Genomic DNA, 24,796 nt, shown 5'->3' on the forward strand with positions numbered 1-24,796 from the left:
ATCCCTTTCAGCACATCCCAGGGGCTCCAGCCCTGAATTATCCAGGGACTCCAACCCTGAATTATTCTGGGGTAAAATATCCCTTTTAGGGGCTGCAACCCTGAATTATTTTGGGTAAAACTCCCCTGTCAGGAGCTCCAATCCTGAATTATTCTGGGGTAAAACATCCTTTTTAGGGGCTCCAAACCTGAATTATTTTGGGGTAAAATATCCCTTTTAGGAGCTCCAAAACTCAATTATTTTGGGGTAAAACATCCCTTTTAAGGCCTCCAACCCTGAATTGTTCTGGGGTAAAACATCCCTTTTAAGGGCTCCAACCCTGAATTATTTTGGGGTAAAACTCCCCTGTCAGGGGCTCCAACCCTGATTATTCTGGGCTGTCACTTACACTGCACAGTGCAATGGAGTAAAGGGGTTTCCTTCAAGGTATGCAAACGGGTTGTGTTCAAGTAACAATTCAAGACAATCTTCGTGCCCTGAGGAGAGAAGAGACAGCAGAGAAATCCCTGAATCCCAGAATCCCAAAAATCCCTCCCACATCACCCAAGGCTCCATTTCCTCACTGGGAGCTGGATTTATTATTTAATATTAATTATTTAATATGTATTATTTAATATTTAATATTTATTATTCAACATTTATTAATGTCCCCTTCCAGTCATCTCACAAATCCTGCAGGAAGTTGCTCTGCATCAGCTCCTTTCTCATTTTAATCCTCTTTTTAAAAATGTTTTTGGTGATTGTTTAGTGATTTTTAGTGATTTTTGGTGATTTTTCTGTGATTTAAAAAAAATTCTATTACTTGTTTGTGAATTTTTTGTGCATATTTTCGTGATTTTTAAATTTTTTTTGTGATTTTTTAGATTTTTAGGTGATTTTTTTGGTGATTTTTGTGATTTTTAAAAAAATCTCAGTCCATAAATCTCAATCCACAAATCTCAGTCCATATATCTGTGCCAATAAATCTCTGTCCATAAATCCATGGCCATAAATCACTCTCTGTCCATCAATCTCTCTCCATCAATCCTTGCCCATCACTGTCTGCCCATCAATCCCTGCCCATCAATCACTCTCTGCCCATCAATCCCTGCCCATCAATCACTCTCTGTCCATCAATCCCTGCCCATCAATCCCTGCCCATCAATCACTCTCTGCCCATCAATCCCTGCCCATCAATCACTCTCTGCCCATCAATCCCTGCCCATCAATCACTCTCTGCCCATCAATCCCTGCCCATCAATCCCTGCCCATCAATCCCTGCCCATCAATCACTCTCTGCCCATCAATCACTCTCTGCCCATCAATCCCTGCCCATCAATCACTCTCTGTCCATCACTCTCTGCCCATCAATCCCTGCCCATCAATCCCTGCCCATCAATCACTCTCTGTCCATCAATCCCTGCCCATCAATCCCTGTCCATCAATCCCTGCCCATCAATCACTCTCTGCCCATCAATCCCTGCCCATCAATCCCTGCCCATCAATCACTCTCTGTCCATCCATCCCTGCCCATCAATCTCTCTCCATCAATCCTTTCCCATCAATCCTGGTCCATCAATGCCTGTCCATCAATCCTTTCCCATCAATCCCTGCTCATAAATACGGCCCACCACTCTCTGTCCATCAATCCCTGTCCATAAATCCCAGTCCATAAATCTCTGCCCATGAAACACTCTCTGCCCATCACTCCCTGCCCACCAACCCCTCTCTGCCCATCAATCCCTGTCCATCAATCTCTCTCCATCAATCCCTGCCCATCAATCCTGCCCACCAATCACTCTCTGCCCATCAATCCCTGCCCATCAATCCTGTCCATCACTCTCTGCCCATCAATCCTTTCCCATCAATCCCTGCTCATAAATACTGCCCACCACTCTCTGTCCATCGATCCCTGTCCATCAATCTCTCTCCATCAATCCCTGCCCATCAATCTCTCTCCATCAATCCTGCCCATCAATCACTCTCTGCCCATCAATCCCTGCCCATCAATACTGTCCATCACTCTCTGCCCATCAATCCCTGTCCATCAATTCTTACCCATCAATCACTCTCTGCCCATCAATCCCTGCCCATAAATACTGTCCATCACTCTCTGTCCATCACTCTCTGCCCATCAATCCTGTCCATCAATCCCTGCCCATCAACCCTGCCCACCAAACCCTCTCTGCCCATCAGTCCTGTCCATCACTCCCTGCCCATCAATCCTTGTCCATCAATCCCTGCCCATCACTCCCTGCCCACCAACCCCTCTCTGCCCATCAACCCTGCCCACCAACCCCTCTCTGCCCATCAATCCCTGCCCATCAATCCTGTCCATCACTCCCTGCCCATCAATCCTTGTCCATCAATCCCTGCCCATCACTCCCTGCCCATCAATCCTTGTCCATCACTCTCTGCCCATCACTCCCTGCCCATCAACCCCTCTCTGCCCATCAACCCTGCCCACCAACCCTGTGCCCAGCCCCTCACCACTGTAAGAAGCCCAGTGCATGGGTGAGTAGCCGCTGTAGTCCACCACGGCGTCCAGGGGGTCGGTGGACAGCGCTGCCTGCAGCAGGGTCCTCAGCACCTCCAGGTGGCCGCAGGCCGAGGCGAAGTGGATCGGGGTCCGGCCCTTGAAATCGCGGCACAGGACGAAGGCATCGTGGTCCAGCAGAGCAGCCAGGCAGTCCTCGCAGCCTGTCACGGCCTGAGGGCATTGGGGGTGAGAAAATATAAAATCGTGATATTATATTGTGATATTGTATCGTTGTGTGTGGGTTCGGGGCATGAGGAAACCCCAAAGAGAAATCGCAGAAATCCCAGAATTCACAGAATACCAAGTTTCACAGAAATCACAGAATTCACAAAAACCGCAGGATGCCAGAATTTCAGAATGCCAGAATTCACAGAATCCTAAATTTGACAGGATTCAGAGGATTCACAGAATCCCAGAATTCCCAGAATCCCAAATTTGACAGAATTCACAGGATTCACAGAATCCCAGAATTCACAGAATCCCAGAATTCACAAAACCCCAGAATTCACAAAAATCACAGAATCCCAGAATTTCAAAATGCCAGAATTCCCAGAATCCCCAGAATCCCAAATTTCACAGAATTCACAGAATCCCAGAATTCCCGGAATCTCAAATTTGACAGAATTCACAGAATCCCAGAATTCCCAGAATCCCAAATTTCATAGAATTCACAGAATCCCAGAATTCCCAGAATCCCCCAGAATCCCAAATTTGACAGAATTCACAGGATTCACAGAATCCCAGGATTCCCAGAATTTCAGAATCCCAAATTTCACAGAATTCCCAGAATCCCAGAATTCCCAGAATCCCAAATTTCACAGAATTCCCAGAATCCCGAATTTCACAAAATTCACAGAATCCCAAATTTGACAGAATTCACAAAAATCACAGAATCCCAGAATTTCAAAATGCCAGAATTCCCAGAATCCCAAATTTCACAGAATTCACAAAAATCACAGAATCCCAGAATTCACAAAAATCACAGAATCCCAGAATTTCAAAATGCCAGAATTCCCAGAATCCCAAATTTGACAGAATTCACAAAAATCACAGAATCCCAGAATTCACAAAAATCACAGAATCCCAGAATTTCAAAATGCCAGAATTCCCAGAATCCCAAATTTCACAGAATTCACAAAAATCACAGAATCCCAGAATTTCAAAATGCCAGAATTCCCAGAATCTCAGAATTCCCAGAATCCCAAATTTGACAGAATTCACAAAAATCACAGAATTCACAGAATCCCAGAATTTCAGAATCCCAGAATTCACAGAATCCCAGAATTCACAAAAATCACAGAAACCCAGAATTTCAAAATGCCAGAATTCCCAGAATCCCAAATTTCACAGAATTCACAGGATTCCCAGAATCACAGAATTCCCAGAATTTCAGAATCCCAGAATCCCAAATTTCACAGAAATCACAGAAACCCAGAATTCACAAAAATCACAGAATCCCAAATTTCAAAATGCCAGAATTCCCAGAATCCCAGAATTCCCAGAATCCCAAATTTGACAGAATTCACAGAATCCCAGAATTCACAGAATCCCAAACTTCACAGAATTCACAGGATTCCCAGAATCACAGAATTCCCAGAATTTCAAAATGCCACAATTCCCAAATTTCACAGAAATCACAGAAACCCAGAATTCACAAAAATCACAGAATCCCAAATTTCACAGAATTCCCAGAACCCCACAATCCCCAGACCCCCAGAATTTTTTTTTTCCGCAAACCCTCACCACAACCAGACACCTCCAATATTTTACCACTCTTTCCATAAACCCTCACCCCACTGAGCCCATTGCAGAGTTTTATCCCTTTCCATTTTCCCCTTTCAGCCCTCTCTGCCCTCACCCCGCGGTGCAGCGCCGTCCGGCCCCTCTTGTCGGCGGCGTCGGCCGTGGATCCCTTGTCCAGCAGCAGATGGACGCAGTCCACGTGGCCGTTCATGATGGCCAGCATCAGCGGGGTCCTGGTGAGTGAGGAAATCCGGGAATGGTGAGGGGGAAATTGGGAGTGGGGTGAGGGAAAAATAGGGAATGGGGTGAGGGGAAGTTGTGAGGGGAAATCAGGAATGGTGGGAGGGGAAGTTGTGAGGGGAAATTGGAAATGGTGTGAGGGGAAGTTGTAAGGGAAAATTGGGAATGGTGAGGGGGAAATGGTGGGAATGGGGTGAGGAAAAGTTGTGAGGGAAAATTGGGAATTACATGAGGGAAAATTGTGAGGGAAAATTGGGAATTACATGAGGGGAAATTGTGAGGGGGAATTGGGAATGGTGTGAGGGGAAGTTGTGAGGGAAAATTGGAAATGGTGTGAGGGGAAGTTGTGAGGGAAAATCGGGAATGGTGGGAGGGAAAGGTGGGAATGGTGTGAGGGGAAATTGTGAGGGAAAATTGGGAATGGTGTGAGGGGAAGTTAGGAGGGGAAATTGGGAATGGTGTGAGGGGAAGTTGGGAGGGAAAATCGGGAATGGTGTGAGGGAAAATGGGGAATGGTGTGAGGGAAAATTGTGAGGGAAAATCGGGAATGGTGAGGGGGAAATTGGGAGTGGGGTGAGGGAAAAATAGGGAATGGGGGTGAGGGGAAGTTGAGAGGGAAAATTGGGAATGGTGGGAGAGAAAATCGGGAACGGTGTGAGGGGAAATTGTGAGGGAAAATTGGGAAGGTGTGAGGGGAAATTGTGAGGGGGAATTGGGAATGGTGTGAGGGGAAGTTGTGAGGGAAAATCAGGAATGGTGGGAGGGAAAATGGGGAATGGTGTGAGGGAAAATTGTGAGGGAAAATCGGGAATGGTGAGGGGGAAATTGGGAGTGGGATGAGGGAAAAATAGGGAATGGGGGTGAGGGGAAGTTGAGAGGGAAAATTGGGAATGGTGGGAGAGAAAATCGGGAATGGTGTGAGGGGAAATTGTGAGGGAAAATTGGGAATGGTGAGGGGGAAATGGTGGGAATGGGGTGAGGAAAAGTTGTGAGGGAAAATTGGGAATTACATGAGGGAAAATTGTGAGGGAAAATCGGGAATGGTGTGAGGGGAAGTTGTGAGGGGAAATTGGAAATGGTGTGAGGGGAAATTGTGAGGGGAAATTGGGAATGGTGTGAGGGAAAATGGGGAATGGGGTGAGGGAAAATAGGGAATGGGGTGAGGGGAAGTTGTGAGGGAAAATTGGGAATTACATGAGGGAAAATTGTGAGGGAAAATCGGGAATGGTGTGAGGGGAAAATAGTGAGGGAAAATTGGGAATTGTGTGAGGGGAAGTTGTGAGGGAAAATCGGGAATTGTGTGAGGGAAAATTGCCAGGGAAAATTATGAGGGAAAATCGGGAATTGCATGAGGGAAAATTGTGAGCGAAAATCGGGAATTATGTGAGGGAAAATTGGGAACGGGGTGAGGGAAAACTGGGAATTGTGTGAGGGAAAGGTGGGAATGGGGTGAGGGAAAATTGTGAGGGAAAATTGGGAATGGTGTGAGGGAAAATGGGGAATGGTGTGAGGCAAAATTGTGAGGGAAAATTTGGAATGGTGTGAGGAAAAATTGGGAATTGTGTGAGGGAAAATTATGAGGAAAAAGTGGGAATGGTGTGAGGGGAAAATTGGGAATGGTGTGAGGGAAAATCGAGAATTGTGTGAGGGAAAATTGTGAGGGAAAAATGGGAATTGTGTGAGGGGAAGTTGTGAGGGAAAATGGGGAATTGTGTGAGGGAAACGGGATGATGGAAAATTGTGAGGGAAAATTGGGAATGGTGTGAGGAATAATTTGGAATGGGGTTGAGGGATAATTGAGATTGGAGTGAGGGAAAATTGTGAGGGAAAATTGTGAACGGTGTGTGTGAAATTAATGGTGGTGCGGGAAAACTGGGAATGGGGGTGTGGGAAAATCAGGAATGGTGGCCCTGAGGAAATTGAGGGACACTGAGGGGACGCTGAGGGGACACCCAGGGACACTGAGGGGACACTGAGGGGACATGAGGGGACACCCAGAGACACTGAGGGGACACCCAGGGACACTGAGGGGACACTGAGGGGACATGAGGGGACACCCAGAGACACTGAGGGGACACTGAGGGGACACCTAGGGACACTGAGGGGACGCTGAGGGGACATGAGGGGACACTGAGGGACACTGAGGGGACACCCAGAGACACTGAGGGGACACCCAGGGACACTGAGGGGACACTGAGGGGACACTGAGGGGACACCGGGACACTGAGGGACACTGAGGGGACATGAGGGGACACTGAGGGGACACCCAGAGACACTGAGGGACACTGAGGGGACATTGAGGGGACACCCAGGGGACACTGAGGGGACACCCAGAGACACTGAGGGACACTGAGGGGACATTGAGGGGACACCCAGGGACACTGAGGGACACTGAGGGAACACTGAGGGGACACTGGGACACTGAGGGACACTGAGGGACACTGAGGGGACATGAGGGGACACTGAGGGACACTGAGGGGACACTGAGGGGACACCCAGGGACACTGAGGGGACACTGAGGGGACATTGAGGGGACACCCAGGGACACTGAGGGACACTGAGGGAACACTGAGGGGACACCCAGGGACACTGAGGGGACACTGAGGGGACATTGAGGGGACACTGAGGGGACACTGAGGGGACACGAGGGGACACTGAGGGGACACTGAGGGGACACCCAGAGACACTGAGGGGACACTGAGGGGACATTGAGGGGACACCCAGGGACACTGAGGGACACTGAGGGAACACTGAGGGGACACCCAGGGACACTGAGGGGACACTGAGGGGACACTCACTGGCCGTGGATGTCCATGACGTCGGTGATGTCCGCGCGCTCCCCGCTGTCGATCAGGAGGTGCAGGGAATCCGTGTTCCCGTTGGCAGCTGGGAACAGGGACAGGGATGGGAAAAAAGGGATGAGAAAAAGGGAGGAGGAAAAATGGGAGGAGGAAAAGATGAGAAAGGGAGGAGGAAAAATGGGAGGAGGAAAGATGAGAAAAAAGGGAAGAGGAAAATGGGAGGAGGAAAAGATGAGAAAAAGGAGAAGAGGAAAAATGGGAGGAGGAAAAGATGAGAGAAAGGGAGGAGGAAAAATGGGAGGAGGAAAAATGGGAGGAGGAAAAGATGAGAAAAAGGGAGGAGGAAAAATGGGAGGAGGAAAAGATGAGAAAAAGGGAGGAGGAAGAGAGGGATGAGAAAAAGGAGCAAGGAAAAGGATGAGGAAATAGGGAAGAGGAAAGAGGGATGAGAAAATAGAGATGAGAAAAAGAGGGATGAGGCAAACAGGGAGGAAGAAAAGAGAGAGGAGGAAAAGAGGGATGAGGAAAAGGGATGAAGAAAAGTGATGATGAAGAAAAGGGATGAGAAAAAGAGATGAAGAAAAAAGAGATGGGGAAAAGAGGGATGAGAAAATAGGGATGAGGAAAAAGGGATGAGGAGAAGAGGGACAAGGAAAAAAGGGTTGAGAAAAGAGGGAGGAGGCAAAGAGGGATGAGGAAAAGACAGGGAAGGAAAATAAATGAGGAAGAGGGATGAGAAAAAAGAAACAAGGAAAAGAGGGATGAGGAGAAGAGGGAGAAGGAAAATAAATGAGGAAGAGGGATGAGAAAAAAGAAACAAGGAAAAGAGGGATAAGGAAAAACGGGATGAGAAAAGAGGGATGAGGAAGAAAGTGTTGAGGAAAATGTGGACAAGGGATGAGGAAAAAAGAGATGAGGAAAAGGGGTGAGAAAAGAGAGATGAGGAAAAAAGAGATGAGGAAAAGGGGTGAGGAAAGAGAGATGAGGAAAAAAGGGATGAGGAAAATGTGGACAAGGGATGAGGAAAAAGAGATTAAGGAAAAGCGGGTGAGCAAAAAGAGAAAATAAGGAAAAAAGTGAGAAATGCAGGAAAGAGAGAGATGAAGGAAGACAAGATGTTGAGGAAAATGTGGACAAGGGATGAGGAAAGAGAGATGAGGAAAAAGGGACAAGGCAAATAGGGATGGAGGCAAAGGGATGAAGAAAAGAGGGATGGGGAAAAAGAGAGAGAAGGAAAAAAGGGATGAACGAAAGAAGAACAAAGAAAAGAAGATTGAGAAAAACAGATGAGCAAAGAAATACAAAAACGATGAGACAAAGGAACGAGACAAAGAACCAAAAATCACAAACCCCCAACCCCCACACCCAGACGTGCCGAATCCCGCAGCCTGGGCTGACCTGCAGCGTGGAGAGGCTCCATTTCCTCTTCCTCTCCTTGACCAGGGCGGAGGCGCCGTGGCTGGTGAGCACCTGCACGCAGTCGCTGGAGCCGCGCTCGGTGGCCAGGTAGAGCGCGGTGCGGCCCTTGTGGTCCCGCACGTCCAGGTTCACCAGCGTCTCAGCCAGAGCCTTGAGGGCTTCACAGTGACCATTGTAGGCCTGGGACACGGGGAGGGAGGGGGGGTGAGAGGTGTCCCCAAGGGAGGTGGAGGGGTGGGCAAGTGGGGAAAATTTGGGATGTGATGGTCCCTGAGGTGGGTGTGGGTGTTGCTGGTCCAGAAATCCCAATTTTCTTGATCCAGACAGAGGTAAAAATCCTGATTTCAAAATTTCTCTCTTCTCTGGGAGATTTTCTCTCTTTTTTGGGGAATTTTCCCTCTTTTCTGGGGAATTTTCCTGCTTTTTTGCAGAATAATTTCCTGTTTTCCTGGGAGGATTTTCCCTCTTTTCTGGAAGAATTTTTCCCACTTTCCTGGGGAGGATTTTCCCTGTTTCCCTGTGAGTATTTTCCCACTTTCTTGGGGAATTTTTCGTCTTTTTTGAGTAATATTTTTTTCCTTTTTCCTGGATGGAATTTTCCCTCTTTTCTGGGGAATTTTCCTGCTTTTCCTGGGAATATTTTCCTCTTTTCCTGGGAGGATTTTCCCTCTTTCCCAAGGGTCTCAAGGTGGGGAAAGTGGGTAAAATTTGGGATGTGATGGTCCCTGAGGTGGGTGTGGGTGTTGCTGGTCCAGAAATCCCAATTTTCTTGATCCAGACAGAGGTAAAAATCCTGATTTCAAAATTTCTCTCTTCTCTGGGAGATTTTCTCTCTTTTTGGGGAATTTTCCCTCTTTTCTGGGGAATTTTCCTGCTTTTTTGCAGAATAATTCCTGTTTTCCTGGGAGGATTTTCCCTCTTTTCTGGGAGAATTTTTCCCACTTTCCTGGGGAGGATTTTCCCTGTTTCCCTGTGAGTATTTTCCCACTTTCTTGGGGAATTTTTCATCTTTTTTGAGTAATATTTTTCCTCTTTCCTGGATGGAATTTTCCCTCTTTTCTGGGGAATTTTCCTGCTTTTCCTGGGAATATTTTCCTCTTTTCCTGGGAGGATTTTCCCTCTTTCCCAAGGGTCTCAAGGTGGGGAAAGTGGGTAAAATTTGGGATGTGATGGTCCCTGAACTGGCTGTGGGTGTTGCTGGTCCAGAAATCCCAATTTTCTTCATCCAGACAGAGGTAAAAATCCTGGTCCCAAAATCTCCCCTCTTCTCTGGGAGATTTTCTCTCTTTTTTGGGGAATTTTCCCTCTTTTTGGGGGAATTTTCCCTCTTTTTTGAGGAATATTTTCCCTCTTTCCTGGGAATATTTTCCTGTTTTCCTGGGAGGATTTTCCCTCTTTTCTGGAAGAATTTTTCCCACTTTCCTGGGGAGGATTTTCCCTGTTTCCCTGTGAGTATTTTCCCACTTTCCTGGGGAATTTTCCCTCTTTTTTGTGTAATATTTTTCCACTTTCATGGGTGGAATTTTCCCTCTTTTCTGGGGAATTTTCCTGCTTTTCCTGGGAATATTTTCCTGTTTTCCTGGGAGGATTTTCCCTCTTTTCTGGGAGGATTTTCCCTCTTTTCTGGGAGAATTGTCCCTCTTTCCCAGGGGCCTCAAGGTGACCTGAAATGGTCACCAGGTGTCCAACGTGTCCCCAGGTGACCAGAAATGGTCACCAGGTACCAAAGTGTCCCTCAGGGCACCCCAGAAGTGCCTGAAGTGTCCCTCAGGTATCCAAAGTGTCCCCCAGGTACCCAAAGTGTCCTTCCAGGACCTGCAGGAACCCAGGACACCAACACTCAAGGACCATCCCAGGACCCAGAAAACCCCAAAACCCTTCCAGGACCCTCCCAGAACATCCCAGAACCTTTCCAGGACCCATCAGGAGCCCAGAACATCCCAAAAACTCTCCACCCAGGACTTCCCTAGAAACCTTCCAAGACCTGCAGGAAGCCAGGACACCCCAGAACCCTTCCAGGACCTTGCCAGGACACTTTGGGAACCCTTCCAGGACCTGCAGGAACTCACAGCTAAGTGCAAAGGGCTGACTGGGACGGTGCTTTCCACGTCCTCCAGGCAGTTAAATGACATTTCCAGCAGCTGCAAGGGAAACAGCACAAATCCAGCCAAAATCCCAACCCCAAAAATTCCCAAATGTGGGATGTGACATTCCCTAATCCAGCTGTGGGTGCAGAGGAAAAAAAACCCAAATCCCAAAAATCCCAAATTTGGGATGTGACATTCCCTGAGCTGGCTGTGGGTGCAGGAGCAAAAATCCCAAAAATCCCCAAAATCCAAGATTTGGGATGTGGCATTCCCTAATTCAACTGTGGGTGCAAAGGAAAAAAACCCCAAATCCTAAAAATCCCAAATTTGGGATGTGACACTTCCTGAGCTGCTTGTGGGTGTTGCTGCTCCAGAAATCCCAATTTTCCTGATCCAGATAGAGGCAAAAATCCTGATCCCAAAATTTTCCATTTCCCTGGAAATATTTCCTCTTCCCTGGCAATATTTCCCCCATTCCCTGGGAATATTTCCCCCATTCCCTGGAATATTTCCCCCATTCCCTGGAATATTTTCCCTGTTCCCTGGGAACATTTCCCCCATTCCCTGGGAATATTTTCCCCATTCCCTGGCAACATTTCCCCCATTCCCTGGCAATATTTCCCCCATTCCCTGGGAATATTTTCCCTGTTTTCCTGGGAAATTTTCCCACTTCCCTGGGAATATTTCCCCCATTCCCTGCAAACATTTCCCCCATTCCCTGGCAATATTTCCCCCATTCCCTGGCAATATTTCCCCCATTCCCTGGCAATATTTCCCCCATTCCCTGGCAATATTTCCCCCATTCCCTGGAAACATTTCCCCCATTCCCTGGGAACATTTTCCCACTTCTCTGCAAACATTTCCCCCATTCCCTGGCAATATTTCCCCCATTCCCTGGCAATATTTCCCCCATTCCCTGCAAACATTTCCCCCATTCCCTGGGAATATTTCCCCCATTCCCTGGCAACATTTCCCCCATTCCCTGGCAATATTTCCCCCATTCCCTGGCAATATTTCCCCCATTCCCTGGGAATATTTCCCCCATTCCCTGCAAACATTTCCCCCATTCCCTGGCAATATTTCCCCCATTCCCTGGCAATATTTCCCCCATTCCCTGGCAATATTTCCCCCATTCCCTGGCAATATTTCCCCCATTCCCTGGCAATATTTTCCCTGTTTTCCTGGGGAATTTTCCCACTTCCCTGGGAATATTTTCCCTGTTTTCCTGGGGAATTTTCCCACTTCCCTGGAAACACTTTCCTGTTCCCTGGCAACATTTCCCCCATTCCCTGGCAATATTTCCCCCATTCCCTGGCAATATTTCCCCCATTCCCTGGGAATATTTTCCCTGTTTTCCTGGGGAATTTTCCCACTTCCCTGGGAATATTTTCCCTGTTTTCCTGGGGAATTTTCCCACTTCCCTGGAAACACTTTCCTGTTCCCTGGCAACATTTCCCCCATTCCCTGGCAATATTTCCCCCATTCCCTGGCAACATTTCCCCCATTCCCTGGCAATATTTCCCCCATTCCCTGGAAACATTTCCCCCATTCCCTGGAATATTTCCCCCATTCCCTGGAAACATTTCCCCCATTCCCTGGGAACATTTCCCCCATTCCCTGGCAACATTTCCCCCATTCCCTGGGAATATTTTCCCCATTCCCTGGCAATATTTCCCCCATTCCCTGGCAACATTTCCCCCATTCCCTGGCAACATTTCCCCCATTCCCTGGGAATATTTTCCCCATTCCCTGGCAATATTTCCCCCATTCCCTGGAAACATTTCCCTGTTCCCTGGGAATATTTTCCCCATTCCCTGGCAATATTTCCCCCATTCCCTGGCAATATTTTCCCACTTTTCCAGGGTCTCACCAGCTCCAGGTTCTGCCTGTTTCCATAGGCAGCAGCGTAGTGGACGGCGGTGTAGCCCTGCTTGTCCCGCAGGGAGGGATCAGCACCGTTGTCCAGCAGGAATTCCAAACAGCTGCAATGGCACAGAGGGGGAAAAAATGAAGGAAAAAGATGGAAAAACATCTGTAGGGAAAGGTTTGAAATCCCAGAGCAGGAATTTCCAGGTGGGAGCAAAGGGTGGGTTTGCACTGGGATGGCAGCAGGGGTTTGCTGTCCCTGGAGAGAGAATGGCCAGGAAATTCCAGTAAAATCACAGAGAATTCTCAGGAAATTCCCAAAAAATCCCAGCAAATTCCCAGTAAAATCTCAGCATATTGCCAGCAAATTCCCAGTAAAATCTTGGCATATTCACAGTAAAATCTCAGTATATTCCCAGTAAAATCTCAGCCTATTCCCAGCAAATTCCCAGTCAAATCCCAGAAAATTCTCAGGAAATTCCCAGCAAATCCCAGCAAATTCCCAGTAAAATCTCAGTACATTCCCAGCAAACTCCCAGTAAAATCTTGGCATATTCCCAGTAAAATCTCGGCGTATTCCCAGTAAAATCTCAGTATATTCCCAGTAAAATCCCAGCAAATTGCCAGTAAAATCCCAGAGAATGCCCAGCAAATCCCAGTAAAATCACAGAGAATTCTCAGGAAATTCCCAAAAAATCCCAGCAAATTCCCAGTAAAATCTCAGTACATTCCCAGCAAACTCCCAGTAAAATCTTGGCATATTCCCAGTAAAATCTTGGCATATTCCCAGTAAAATCCCAGCAAATTGCCAGTAAAATCCCAGAGAATGCCCAGCAAATCCCAGTAAAATCCCAGAGAATTACCAGGATATTCCCAAAAAATCCCAGCAAATTCCCAGTAAAATCTCAGTACATTCCCAGCAAATTCCCAGTAAAATCTTGGTGTATTCCCAGTAAAATCTCAGTATATACCCAGTAAAATCCCAGCAAATCCCAGTAAAATCCCAGAGAATTACCAGGATATTCCCAAAAAATCCCAGCAAATTCCCAGTAAAATCTCAGTACATTCCCAGCAAACTCCCAGTAAAATCTTGGTGTATTCCCAGTAAAATCTTGGTGTATTCCCAGTAAAACCTCAGTATATTCCCAGTAAAATCCCAGCAAATTGCCAGTAAAATCTCAGCCTATTCCCAGTCAAATCCCAGAAAATTCTCAGGAAATGCCCAAAAAACCCCAGCAAATTCCCAGTAAAATCCCAGAGAATGCCCAGCAAATCCCAGTAAAATCCCAGAGAATTGCCAGGAAATTCCCAAAAAATCCCAGCAAATTCCCAGTAAAATCTCAGTAACTTCCCAGTAAACTCTCAGAAAATTCCCATTGAATTCCCAGCTAAATTTCCACCAAATTCCCAATATATTCCCAGTAAATTCCCAGTATAATCCCAGTATATTCCCAGTAAACTCCCAGAATATTCCCAGTAAATTCCCATCAAATCCCCAGTATATCTCCAGTAAATTCCCAGTATATTCCCAGGAGGTTCCCAGCCCAGCACTCACAAAAACGCCTCCTTCAGCCTGGACTCCTTCAGGGGCTCCTCATCATTGCTCCCTGCATGGGGCTCTGCCCTGCAATGCCACCAGAGACACCTGGGGTTGGTGACAAGGGCAGGGGACAGCACTGTGCCACCCCCACTGCCACCAGAGACACCTGGGGTTGGTGACAAGGGCAGGGGACAGCACTGTGCCACCCCTAATGTCACCAGAGACACCTGGGGTCGGTGACAAGGGCAGGGGACAGCACTGTGCCACCCCTAATGTCACCAGAGACACCTGGGGTCAGTGACAAGGGCAGGGGACAGCACTGTGCCACCCCCAGTGCCACCAGAGACACCTGGGGTTGGTGACAAGGGCAGGGGACAGCACTGTGCCACCCCTAATGTCACCAGAGACACCTGGGGTTGGTGACAAGGGCAGGGGACAGCACTGTGCCACCCCTAATGTCACCAGAGACACCTGGGGTTGGTGACAAGGGCAGGGGACAGCACTGTGCCACCCCTAATGTCACCAGAGACACCTGGGGTTGGTGACAGGGCAGGGGACAGCACTGTGCCACCCCTAATGTCACCAGAGACACCTGGGGTTGGTGACAAGGGCAGGGGACAGCACTGTGCCATCCCTAATGTCACCAGAGACACCTGGGGTTGGTGACAAGGGCAGGGGACAGCACTGTGCCACCCCTAATGTCACCAGAGACACCTGGGGTTGGTGACAAGGGCAGGGGACAGCACTGTGCCACCCCTAATGTCACCAGAGACACCTGGGGTTGGTGACAAGGGCAGGGGACAGCACTGTGCCATCCCTAATGTCACCAGAGACACCTGGGGTTGGTGACAAGGGCAGGGGACAGCACTGTGCCACCCCTAATGTCACCAGAGACACCTGGGGTTGGTGACAAGAGCAGGGGACAGCAATGTCCCAGGTGTGTTCCTCACCTATCCCAGGTGTGTCCCTCACCTGTCCCAGGTGTGTCTCTCACCCACAGTAGGTGTCTGTCACCTGTCCCGGGTGTGTCCCTCAGGTGTCTCACCTGTGGTAGGTGTCTGTCCCTCACCTGTCCCAGGTGTGTCCCTCACCTGCAGTAGGTGTCTCCCCTGTCCCAGGTGTGTCTCCCCTGTCCCAGGTGTGTCTCCCCTGCCCCAGGTGTGTCCCTCACCTGCGGTAGGTGTCTCCCCTGTCCCAGGTGTGCCTCCCCTGTCCCAGGTGTGCCTCACCTGCCCCAGGTGTGTCCCTCACCTGTCCCAGGTGTCTCCCCTGTCCCAGGTGTGTCCCTCACCTGTCCCAGGTGTGTCCCTCACCTGCAGTAGGTGTCTCCCCTGTCCCAGGTGTGTCTCCCCTGTCCCAGGTGTGTCTCCCCTGTCCCAGGTGTGTCCCTCACCTGCAGTAGGTGTCTCCCCTGTCCCAGGTGTGCCTCCCCTGTCCCAGGTGTGTCTCCCCTGCCCCAGGTGTGTCCCTCACCTGCGGTAGGTGTCTCCCCTGTCCCAGGTGTGTCCCTCACCTGCAGTAGGTGTCTCCCCTGCCCCAGGTGTGTCCCTCCCCTGCAGTAGGTGTCTCCCCTGTCCCAGGTGTGTCTCCCCTGCCCCAGGTGTGTCCCTCCCCTGTGGTAGGTGTCTGCCCCGCCCCAGGTGTGTCTCACCTGCCCCAGGTGTGTCTGCCCCGCCCCAGGTGTGTCCCTCACCTGCGGTAGGTGTCTGAAGCTGCCGCGTAGTGCAGCGCCGTGCAGCCTTTCCCGTCGGCCTCGTTGACGGCGGCCCCGGCCGTCAGCAGCGTCACCGTGCACTGGTAGCTGCCGTTGGCGGCCGCGTAGTGCAGGGGGGTCCTGGGGGGACACACGGCCTGAGACCTCACCTGAGCAGGGCTGGCACCCCAGCACCTGCCAGGACCCTCATGGGACACCCAGCACCTGCCAGGACTCTCGTGGGACACCCAGCACCTGCCAGGACCCTCATGGGACACCCAGCACCTGCCAGGACCCTCATGGGACACCCAGCACCTGCCAGGACCCTCGTGGGACACCCAGCACCTGACAGGACCCTCGTGGGACACCCAGCACCTGCCGGGACCCTCATGGGACACCCAGCACCTGCCAGGACCTTCCCAGAACACCCAGAACCTTCCTGGACCTTCCCAGAACATTCAGAACCTGACAGGACCTTTCCAGGACACCCAGAACCTGCCAGGATCTTTACAGATTACCCAGAACCTTCCAGGACCTTCCCAGGACATCCAAAACCTTCCAGGATCTTCACAGATTACCCAGAACCTGCCAGGACCTTCCCAGAACACCCAGAACCTTCCAGGACCTTCCCAGAACATTCAAAACCTGACAGGACCTTTCCAGGACACCCAGAATCTGCCAGACCTTCCCAGGACATCCCAAAAACCCTTCCAGGACCTTCCCAGGACATCCCAAAAACCCTTCTAGGACCTTCCCAGAATACTCAGAACTTTCCAGAACCCAGAAACCCTACCAGGACCCAGCAGGAGCTTAGAACATCCTGGAAACCCTTCCCCAGGACAACCTGAAAACTCTTCCAGGACCTGCAGGAACCCAGGACACCCCAGAAATCCATCCAGGACTTTCCCAGAACCCTTCTAGGACACCCCCAGAACACTTTGGGACCCCTTCCAGGGCCTGCAGGACACTCTAGAACCCTTCCAGGACACATCCAGAACCCTTCTAGGACCCTCCCAGGACACTTTGGGAGCCCTTCCAGGACCTGCAGGAGGTTTCTCCCCCTGGATTTTGGGGTGTTGAGGGTCCTGACCCCCCTCACCTCCCGAATTTGTCTCTCCTCCTCAGGTCAGCGCCGCTGCTCAGCAGCAGGTTCAGACATTCCACGTTCCTGCAGGGGAAACGGGGGTCAGGCACCCAAAAATGTCCCCAAGGCACCCAAATGTGTCCCCAAGGAACTCAAAATGTCCCCAAGGTACCCAAAAAGGTCCCCAAGGTACCCAAATGTGTCCCCAAGGAACTCAAAATGTCCTCAAGGTACCCAAAAGTGTCCTCAAGTACCAAAAAGGTCACCATTGTGCCCAAAATGTCCCCAAGGTACCCAGACTGTCCTCAGGCACCCAAAAATGTTCCCCCAGGTGTCCCCAGATGTGTCCCCACATCTCATATCCCGATGTCCCCATATTCCCCCCAGGTGTCCCCACCCCCCTGAGGTGGCGGCGTGCAGGCAGGTCCTGCCCAGGCTGTCGGGGGTGTTGATGTCCCTGTGTCCCCAGGTGTGTCCCCATGTCCCCAGGTGTGTCCCCACGTCCCCAGGTGTGTCCCCAGGTGTGTGTCCCACCCCCCCGAGGCGGCGGCGTGCAGGCAGGTCCTGCCCAGGCTGTCAGGGGTGTTGATGTCCCTGTGTCCCCATGCCCTCAGGTGTGTCCCCACATCCCCAGGTGTGTCCCCATGCCCTCAGGTGTGTCCCCATGTCCCCAAGTGTGTCCCCACGTCCCCAGGTGTGTCCCCATGTCCCCAGGTGTGTCCCCATGCCCTCAGGTGTGTCCCCACATCCCCAGGTGTGTCCCCACATCCCCAGGTGTGTCCCCATGTCCCCAAGTGTGTCCCCACGTCCCCAGGTGTGTCCCCATGTCCCCAGGTGTGTCCCCATGCCCTCAGGTGTGTCCCCATGCCCTCAGGTGTGTCCCCATGTCCCCAGGTGTGTCCCCACGTCCCCAGGTGTGTCCCCAGGTGTCCCCAGGTGTGTGTCCCACCCCTCCGAGGCGGTGGCGTGGAGGCAGGTCCTGCCCAGGCTGTCGGGGGTGTTGATGTCCCTGTGTCCCCAGGTGTGTCCCCATGTCCCCAGGTGTGTCCCCATGTCCCCAGGTGTCCCCAGGTGTGTCCCCAGGTGTGTGTCCCACCCCCCCGAGGCGGCGGCGTGCAGGCAGGTCCTGCCCAGGCTGTCAGGGGTGTTGATGTCCCTGTGTCCCCATGCCCTCAGGTGTGTCCCTGTGTCCCCAGGTGTGTCCCCATGTCCCCAGGTGTGTCCCCAGGTGTCCCCAGGTGTGTGTCCCACCCCCCCGAGGCGGCGGCGTGCAGGCAGGTCCTGCCCAGGCTGTCGGGGGTGTTGATGTCGAAGCCGGCCGACAGGACGTGCTCATTGCTCAGCGAGGACACGATGCTGTACAGCTGCCCTGGGGACACAGGGACACACCTCTGTCACCAGGGTCACCTGAGTGCCACCAGGGTCACCTCAGTGTCACCAGGGTCACCTGAGTGCCACCAGGGCCACACCTCTGTCACCAGGGCTCAGCTGAGTGCCACTAGGGACACACCTCTGTCACCAGGGTCAGTTCAATGTCACCAGGGTCACACCTCTGTCACCAAGGGTCAACTGAACGCCACTAGGGTCGCCTCTGTCACCAGGGTCACCTCAGTGTCACCTCAGTGCCACTAGGGACACACCTCTGTCACCAGGGTCAGTTCAATGTCACCAGGGTCACACCTCTGTCACCAAGGGTCAGCTGAGTGCCACTAGGGTCACCTCTGTCACCAGGAGTCAGTTCAGTGTCACCAGGGTCAGTTCAGTGTCACAAGGGTCACCTGAGCGCCACCAGGCACACCTCTGTCACCAGGGTCACCTCAGTGTCACCAGGGTCACCTGAGTGCCACCAGGGCCACACCTCTGTCACCAGGGCTCAGCTGAGTGCCACTAGGGTCACCTCTGTCACCAGGGGTCAGTTCAGTGTCACCAGGGGTCAGTTCAGTGCCCCAAGGGTCACTTCTGTCACCAGAGTCACCTGAGTGTGATCAGGGTCACTTGAGTGTCACCAGGGCCACCTCTGTCACCAGGGGTCATTTCAGTGTCACCAGGGGTCAGTTCAGTGTCCCCAAGGGTCACCTCAGTGTCACCAGGGTCACCTGAGTGTCCCCAGGGTGATTTCAGTGTCCCCAGGGTGATTTGGGTGTCCCCAGGGTGATTTGGGTGTCGCCAGGGTGATTTCGGTGTCCCCTGGATGATTTCAGTGTCCCCACAGGTGATTTCAGTGTCCCCAGGGTGATTTGGGTGTCCCCAGGTGTGCCTGGCACAGGGGACAGGTGGGACACTCACCTGAGGACAGCAGCTTGCGGCAGCAGTCGGAGAAGCCGAAGAGCACGGCCAGGTGCAGAGGGAACATGTCATGGATCCCACGCCTGGGGAGGGACAGAGGTGAGGGATGGGAATGGGGGAATGGCATTGGGATAATGGGATAATTGGGAAAATGGGAATGGGATAATGGGATAATGGGAATGGGATAATGGGATAATGGGAATGGGGATGAGAATGGGATAATGGGAATGGGAACAGGGCTGGCAATGGGGAATGGGAATAGAATGGGAGTGGGATAATGGGAAAAGGAATGGGATAAGGAGGATGGGAATGGGATTGGGATAATGAGATGATGGGAATGGGGATGGAAATGGGATAAGGGGAATGGGAATGGAATAATGAGACAATGGGAATGGGGGTGAGAATGGGGATGGGAATGGGATAATGAGACAATTTCAATGGGAATGGGATAATGAGACAATGGGAATGGGATAACGGAAATGGGAATGGGGAATGGGGCTGGGGCAGCAGCAGCAGGAGAATTCCAGCAACATTCCCAGGAAAATCCCAGCAGATTCCCAAAAAAAATCCCAGAACCCTTCCAGGACCCTCCCAGGGCTCTCTGTGCTCCCTGCCAGGCCCCACGTGTCCCCTGCCAGGGCTCTCTGTGTCCCCTGCCAGGGCTCTCTGTGTCCCCTCCCAGGGCTCTCTGTGTCCCCTGCCAGTCCCGTGTGTCCCCTGCCAGTCCCGTGTGTCCCCTCCCAGGGCTCTCTGTCCCCTGCCAGTCCCGTGTGTCCCCTCCCAGGGCTCTCTGTCCCCTGCCAGTCCCGTGTGTCCCCTCCCAGGGCTCTCTGTCCCCTGCCAGTCCCGTGTGTCCCCTGCCAGGGCTCTCTGTGTCCCCTGCCAGGCCCCAGGGCTCTCTGTGTCCCCTGCCAGGCCCCACGTGTCCCCTGCCAGGGCTCTCTGTGTCCCCTGCCAGGACCTGTGTGTCCCCTGCCAGGCCCTAGGGCTCTCTGTGTCCCCTGCCAGGGCTCTCTGTGTCCCCTGCCATGCTCCGTGTGTCCCCTCCCAGGGCTCTCTGTGTCCCCTGCCATGCTCTGTGTGTCCCATGCCAGGGCTCTCTGTGTCCCCTCCCGGGGCTCTCTGTGTCCCCTGCCAGGCGCTGTGTGTCCCCTGCCAGGGCTCTCTGTGTCCCCTGCCAGGCGCTGTGTGTCCCCTGCCAGGCCCTAGGGCTCTCTGTGTCCCCTCCCAGGGCTCTCTGTGTCCCCTGCCAGGCCCTAGGGCTCTCTGTGTCCCCTCCCGGGGCTCTCTGTGTCCCCTGCCAGGCCCTAGGGCTCTCTGTGTCCCCTCCCGGGGCTCTCTGTGTCCCCTGCCAGGCGCTGTGTGTCCCCTCCCAGGGCTCTCTGTGTCCCCTGCCAGTCCCGTGTGTCCCCTGCCAGCCCCGTGTGTCCCCTCCCAGGGCTCTCTGTCCCCTGCCAGTCCCGTGTGTCCCCTCCTAGGGCTCTCTGTGTCCCCTGCCAGCCCCGTGTGTCCCCTGCCAGCCCCGTGTCTCACCGGGCGGTGTCGGCGCCGTTGGTCATCAGGGTGCTGATGAGCAGCTCGTGCCCGTAGCGCGCGGCCACGTGCAGGGGCGTGTTCCCAAAGCGATCAGCACAGTCGATCTCACTGCCTGCGGGGCAGGGGAAACAACAGCCATGGGATCCCCAGGATCCACAGCATTCCAGGGATTCACAGCATCCCAGGGATCCACAGCACTCCAGGGATCCACAGCATCCCAGGGATCCACAGCATCCCAGGGATTCACAGCATCCCAGGGATCCACAGCATCCCAGGGATTCACAGCATTCCAGGGATTCACAGCATCCCAGGGATCCACAGCATTCCCAGGATTCACACCATTCACAGGATTCACACCATTCCAGGGATTCACACCATTCCAGGGATCCACTGCATTCCAGGGATCCACAGCATTCCAGGGATTCACACCATTCCAGGGATCCACAGCATCCCAGGGATTCACAGCATTCCGGGATTCCACAACATTCCAGGGATTCACAGCATTCCAGGGATTCACAACATTCCAGGGATCCACAGCATTCCAGGGATCCACAGCATTCCAGGGATTCACAGCATCCCAGGGATCCACAGCATTCCCAGGATTCACACCATTCACAGGATTCACACCATTCCAGGGATTCACAGCATTCCAGGGATTCACAACATTCCAGGGATCCACAGCATTCCAGGGATCCACAGCACTCCAGGGATTCACAGCATTCCAGGGATTCACAGCATTCCAGGGATCCACAGCATTCCCAGGATTCACACCATTCACAGGATTCACACCATTCCAGGGATTCACACCATTCACACCATTCCAGGGATTCACACCATTCCAGGGATCCACAACAGTCACAGCATTCACAACATTCACAAGATTCAAAACATTCCAGGAATTCACAACATTCCAGGATTCCACAACATTCCAGGGATTCACAACAGTCTCAAAATTCCCAACATTCCTGGGATTCCTAACATTCCCAACACTCCCAACATTCTGGGATTCCCATCATTCCCAGGATTTCCCACATTCCAGGGATTTCCCACATTCCCAAAATTCCCAGAATTCCAGGAATTCCCGCACTGACCGTTCTGGATGAGGATCTGCGAGCGCGTGAAGCGGCCGTGGATCGCTGCCATGTGCAGGGGGCTCTTCCCTTCCTTGCTCTGGGAAAGGACCCAAAAACGGCTCAGAGAGACCCCAAAACACCCCAAAAACCCCAAATACACACAGAGGGGTCAGACACACCCCAAAACATCCCAAAAACACCTCGAGGGGTCCGACAGACCCCAAAACATCCCAAATATATCCAGAGGGCTCAGACACATCCCAAAACCATTTCCATCTCCCACCCCAATCCCCACACACCCCAAACCCCACTGATCCCAAACCCCACAGACCCCAATCCCAACCCCATACCTGGAAGTTGACATCGGTACCACTGTTGACCAGGATCTCGAGGCACAGCACCCCAAACCCCAAACCCCACAGACCCCAAACCCCAAACACCCCAATCCCATACCTGGAAGTTGACATCGGTGCCGTTGTTGACCAGGATCTCAAAGCACAGCACCCCAAATCCCAAACCCCACAGACCCCAAACCCCCAGGACATGACACACTCCACACCTGCACCCCAAACCCCAAACACCCCAATCCCAACCCCACACCTGGAAGTTGACGTCGGCGCCGTTGTTGACCAGGATCTCGAGGCACAGTAACCCAACACCTTCCCCATTTCCCAAACCCAAACCCCAAACCCCACAGATCCCAAACCCCCAGGACATGACACACTCCACACCTGCACCCCAAACCCCAAACACCCCAATCCCAACACCATACCTGGAAGTTGACATCGGTGCCATTGTTGACCAGGATCTCGAGGCACAGCACCCCAAACCCCAAACCCCACAGACCCCAAACCCCACGGACCTCAATCCCAACCCCACACCTGGAAGTTGACGTCGGCGCCGTTGTTGACCAGGATCTCGAGGCACAGCGCGCCGTTGGTGGACACGGCGGCGAAGTGCAGCGGGGTGAAGCCGCGCTCGTTGGGCTGGTTGACGTTGGCCCCCACGTTCACCAGCTCGGTGGCCACGGCGTCCTGCCCCATGTAACAGGCGATGTGCAGTGCCGTGTTCCCAAAGGCGTTGGGCTCGTCGATCTGCGGGGACGCGGCAGGTTATGGGGTCTGTGGGGCTCTGGGGGGTTCTGGGGTCTGGGGGGCTGTAGGGTTATAGGGGGTTCTGGGGTTCATGGGGTTGTGCGGTCTGTGGGGTTTATGGGGTTCTGGGGTCTGTGGGGTTCTGGGGTCTGTGGGATTCATGGGATTGTGGGGTCTCTAGGATTGTGGGGTTCATGGGATCTGTGGGGTTCTGGGAGGTTCTGGAATCTGTGGGGTTCTGGGGTGTTCTGGGGTCTGTGGGGTTCATGGGATCTGTGGGGTCTATGGGATTTGGGCTATGTGGGGTCACTGGGATGATGGGGTTCCTGAGCTCTGTGGGGTCCATGGGATCTGTGGAGTCCATGGGATTTGGGGTGTGTGGGGTCACTGGGATGATGTGGTTCATGGGATCTGTGGGGTCTATGGGATTTGGGGTGTGTGGGGTCACTGGGATGATGGGGTTCATGGGATCTGCGGGGTCCATGGGATCTGTGGAGTCCATGGGATTTGGGGTGTGTGGGGTCACTGGGATGATGGGGTTCATAGGATCTGTGGGGTCCATGGGATTTGGGGTGTGTGGGGTCACTGGGATGATGGGGTTCATGGGATCTGTGGGGTCCATGGGATTGTGGGGTTCATGGGATCTGTGGGGTCACTGGGATGATGGGGTTCCTGAGCTCTGTGGGGTCCATGGGATCTGTGGAGTCCATGGGATTTGGGGTGTGTGGGGTCACTGGGATGATGTGGTTCATGGGATCTGTGGGGTCTATGGGATTTGGGGTGTGTGGGGTCACTGGGATGATGGGGTTCCTGAGCTCTGGGGGGTCCATGGGATTTTGGGGTGTGTGGGGTCCATGGGATCTGTGGGATCTATGGGATTTGGGGTGTGTGGGGTCACTGGGATGATGGGGTCCATGGTCTCACCTCCACCCCCAGGCGCAGCAGGTGCCGCACCACCTCGATCTGGCCGCTGGCGGCCGCCGTGTGCAGCAGCGTGTAGCCCTTCCTGTCCTTGCACAGCACGTCAGCACCGCGCGCCAGCAGCAGCTTCAGCACCTCCAGGTGACCTGGGGACAGCGGGACAGGGCACCGTGAGTAAACAGGGGGACAGTGACAATGTGAATACAACAGCGGGACAGGGCACTGTGAGTAAACAGAGGGACAGTGACACCGTGAATACAACAGCGGGACAGGGCACCGTGAGTAAACAGGGGGACAGTGACACCGTGAATACAACAGCGGGACAGGGCACCGTGAGTAAACAGGGGGACAGTGACAATGTGAATACAACAGCAGGACAGGGCACCGTGAGTAAACAGGGGGACAGTGACAATGTGAATACAACAGCGGGACAGGGCACCGTGAGTAAACAGGGGGACAGTGACAACGTGAATACAACAGCGGGACAGGGCACCGTGAGTAAACAGGGGGAGAGTGACAATGTGAATACAACAGCAGGACAGGGCACCGTGAGTAAACAGGGGGAGAGTGACAATGTGAATACAACAGCAGGACAGGGCACCGTGAGTAAACAGGGGGACAGTGACACCGTGAATACAACAGCAGGACAGGGCACTGTGAATAAACAGGGGGACAGTGACACCGTGAATACAACAGCAGGACAGGGCACTGTGAATAAACAGGGGGACAGTGACACCGTGAATACAACAGCGGGACAGGGCACCGTGAATAAACAGGGGGACAGTGACACTGTGAATACAACAGCGGGACAGGGCACTGTGAGTAAACAGGGGGACAGTGACACCGTGAATACAACAGCAGGACAGGGCACCGTGAATAAACAGGGGGACAGTGA

The 24,796-nt window shown here is 52.6% G+C and overlaps 1 protein-coding gene across 1 annotated transcript in view; it reads right to left on the reverse strand.

Annotated features, from left to right (window-relative positions):
• Positions 1–24,796, reverse strand: part of ANKRD52 (ankyrin repeat domain 52) — a 41,659-nt gene that overhangs the window by 6,925 nt on the left and 9,938 nt on the right. The window contains 17 exon segments of the mRNA XM_079329139.1: positions 389–476; positions 2,470–2,689; positions 4,377–4,494; positions 7,300–7,387; positions 8,701–8,716; positions 8,722–8,901; positions 10,791–10,862; positions 12,679–12,790; positions 14,230–14,298; positions 15,908–16,048; positions 17,007–17,075; positions 18,243–18,360; positions 19,278–19,360; positions 20,811–20,925; positions 21,905–21,983; positions 22,768–22,980; positions 23,905–24,047. Coding sequence (XP_079185265.1) covers positions 389–476; positions 2,470–2,689; positions 4,377–4,494; positions 7,300–7,387; positions 8,701–8,716; positions 8,722–8,901; positions 10,791–10,862; positions 12,679–12,790; positions 14,230–14,298; positions 15,908–16,048; positions 17,007–17,075; positions 18,243–18,360; positions 19,278–19,360; positions 20,811–20,925; positions 21,905–21,983; positions 22,768–22,980; positions 23,905–24,047 — 1,924 coding nt within the window.

The sequence above is a fragment of the Erithacus rubecula genome (genome assembly GCF_903797595.1).
Source record: "Erithacus rubecula genome assembly, chromosome: 31".
Classification (NCBI taxonomy): Eukaryota; Metazoa; Chordata; class Aves; order Passeriformes; family Muscicapidae; genus Erithacus; species Erithacus rubecula.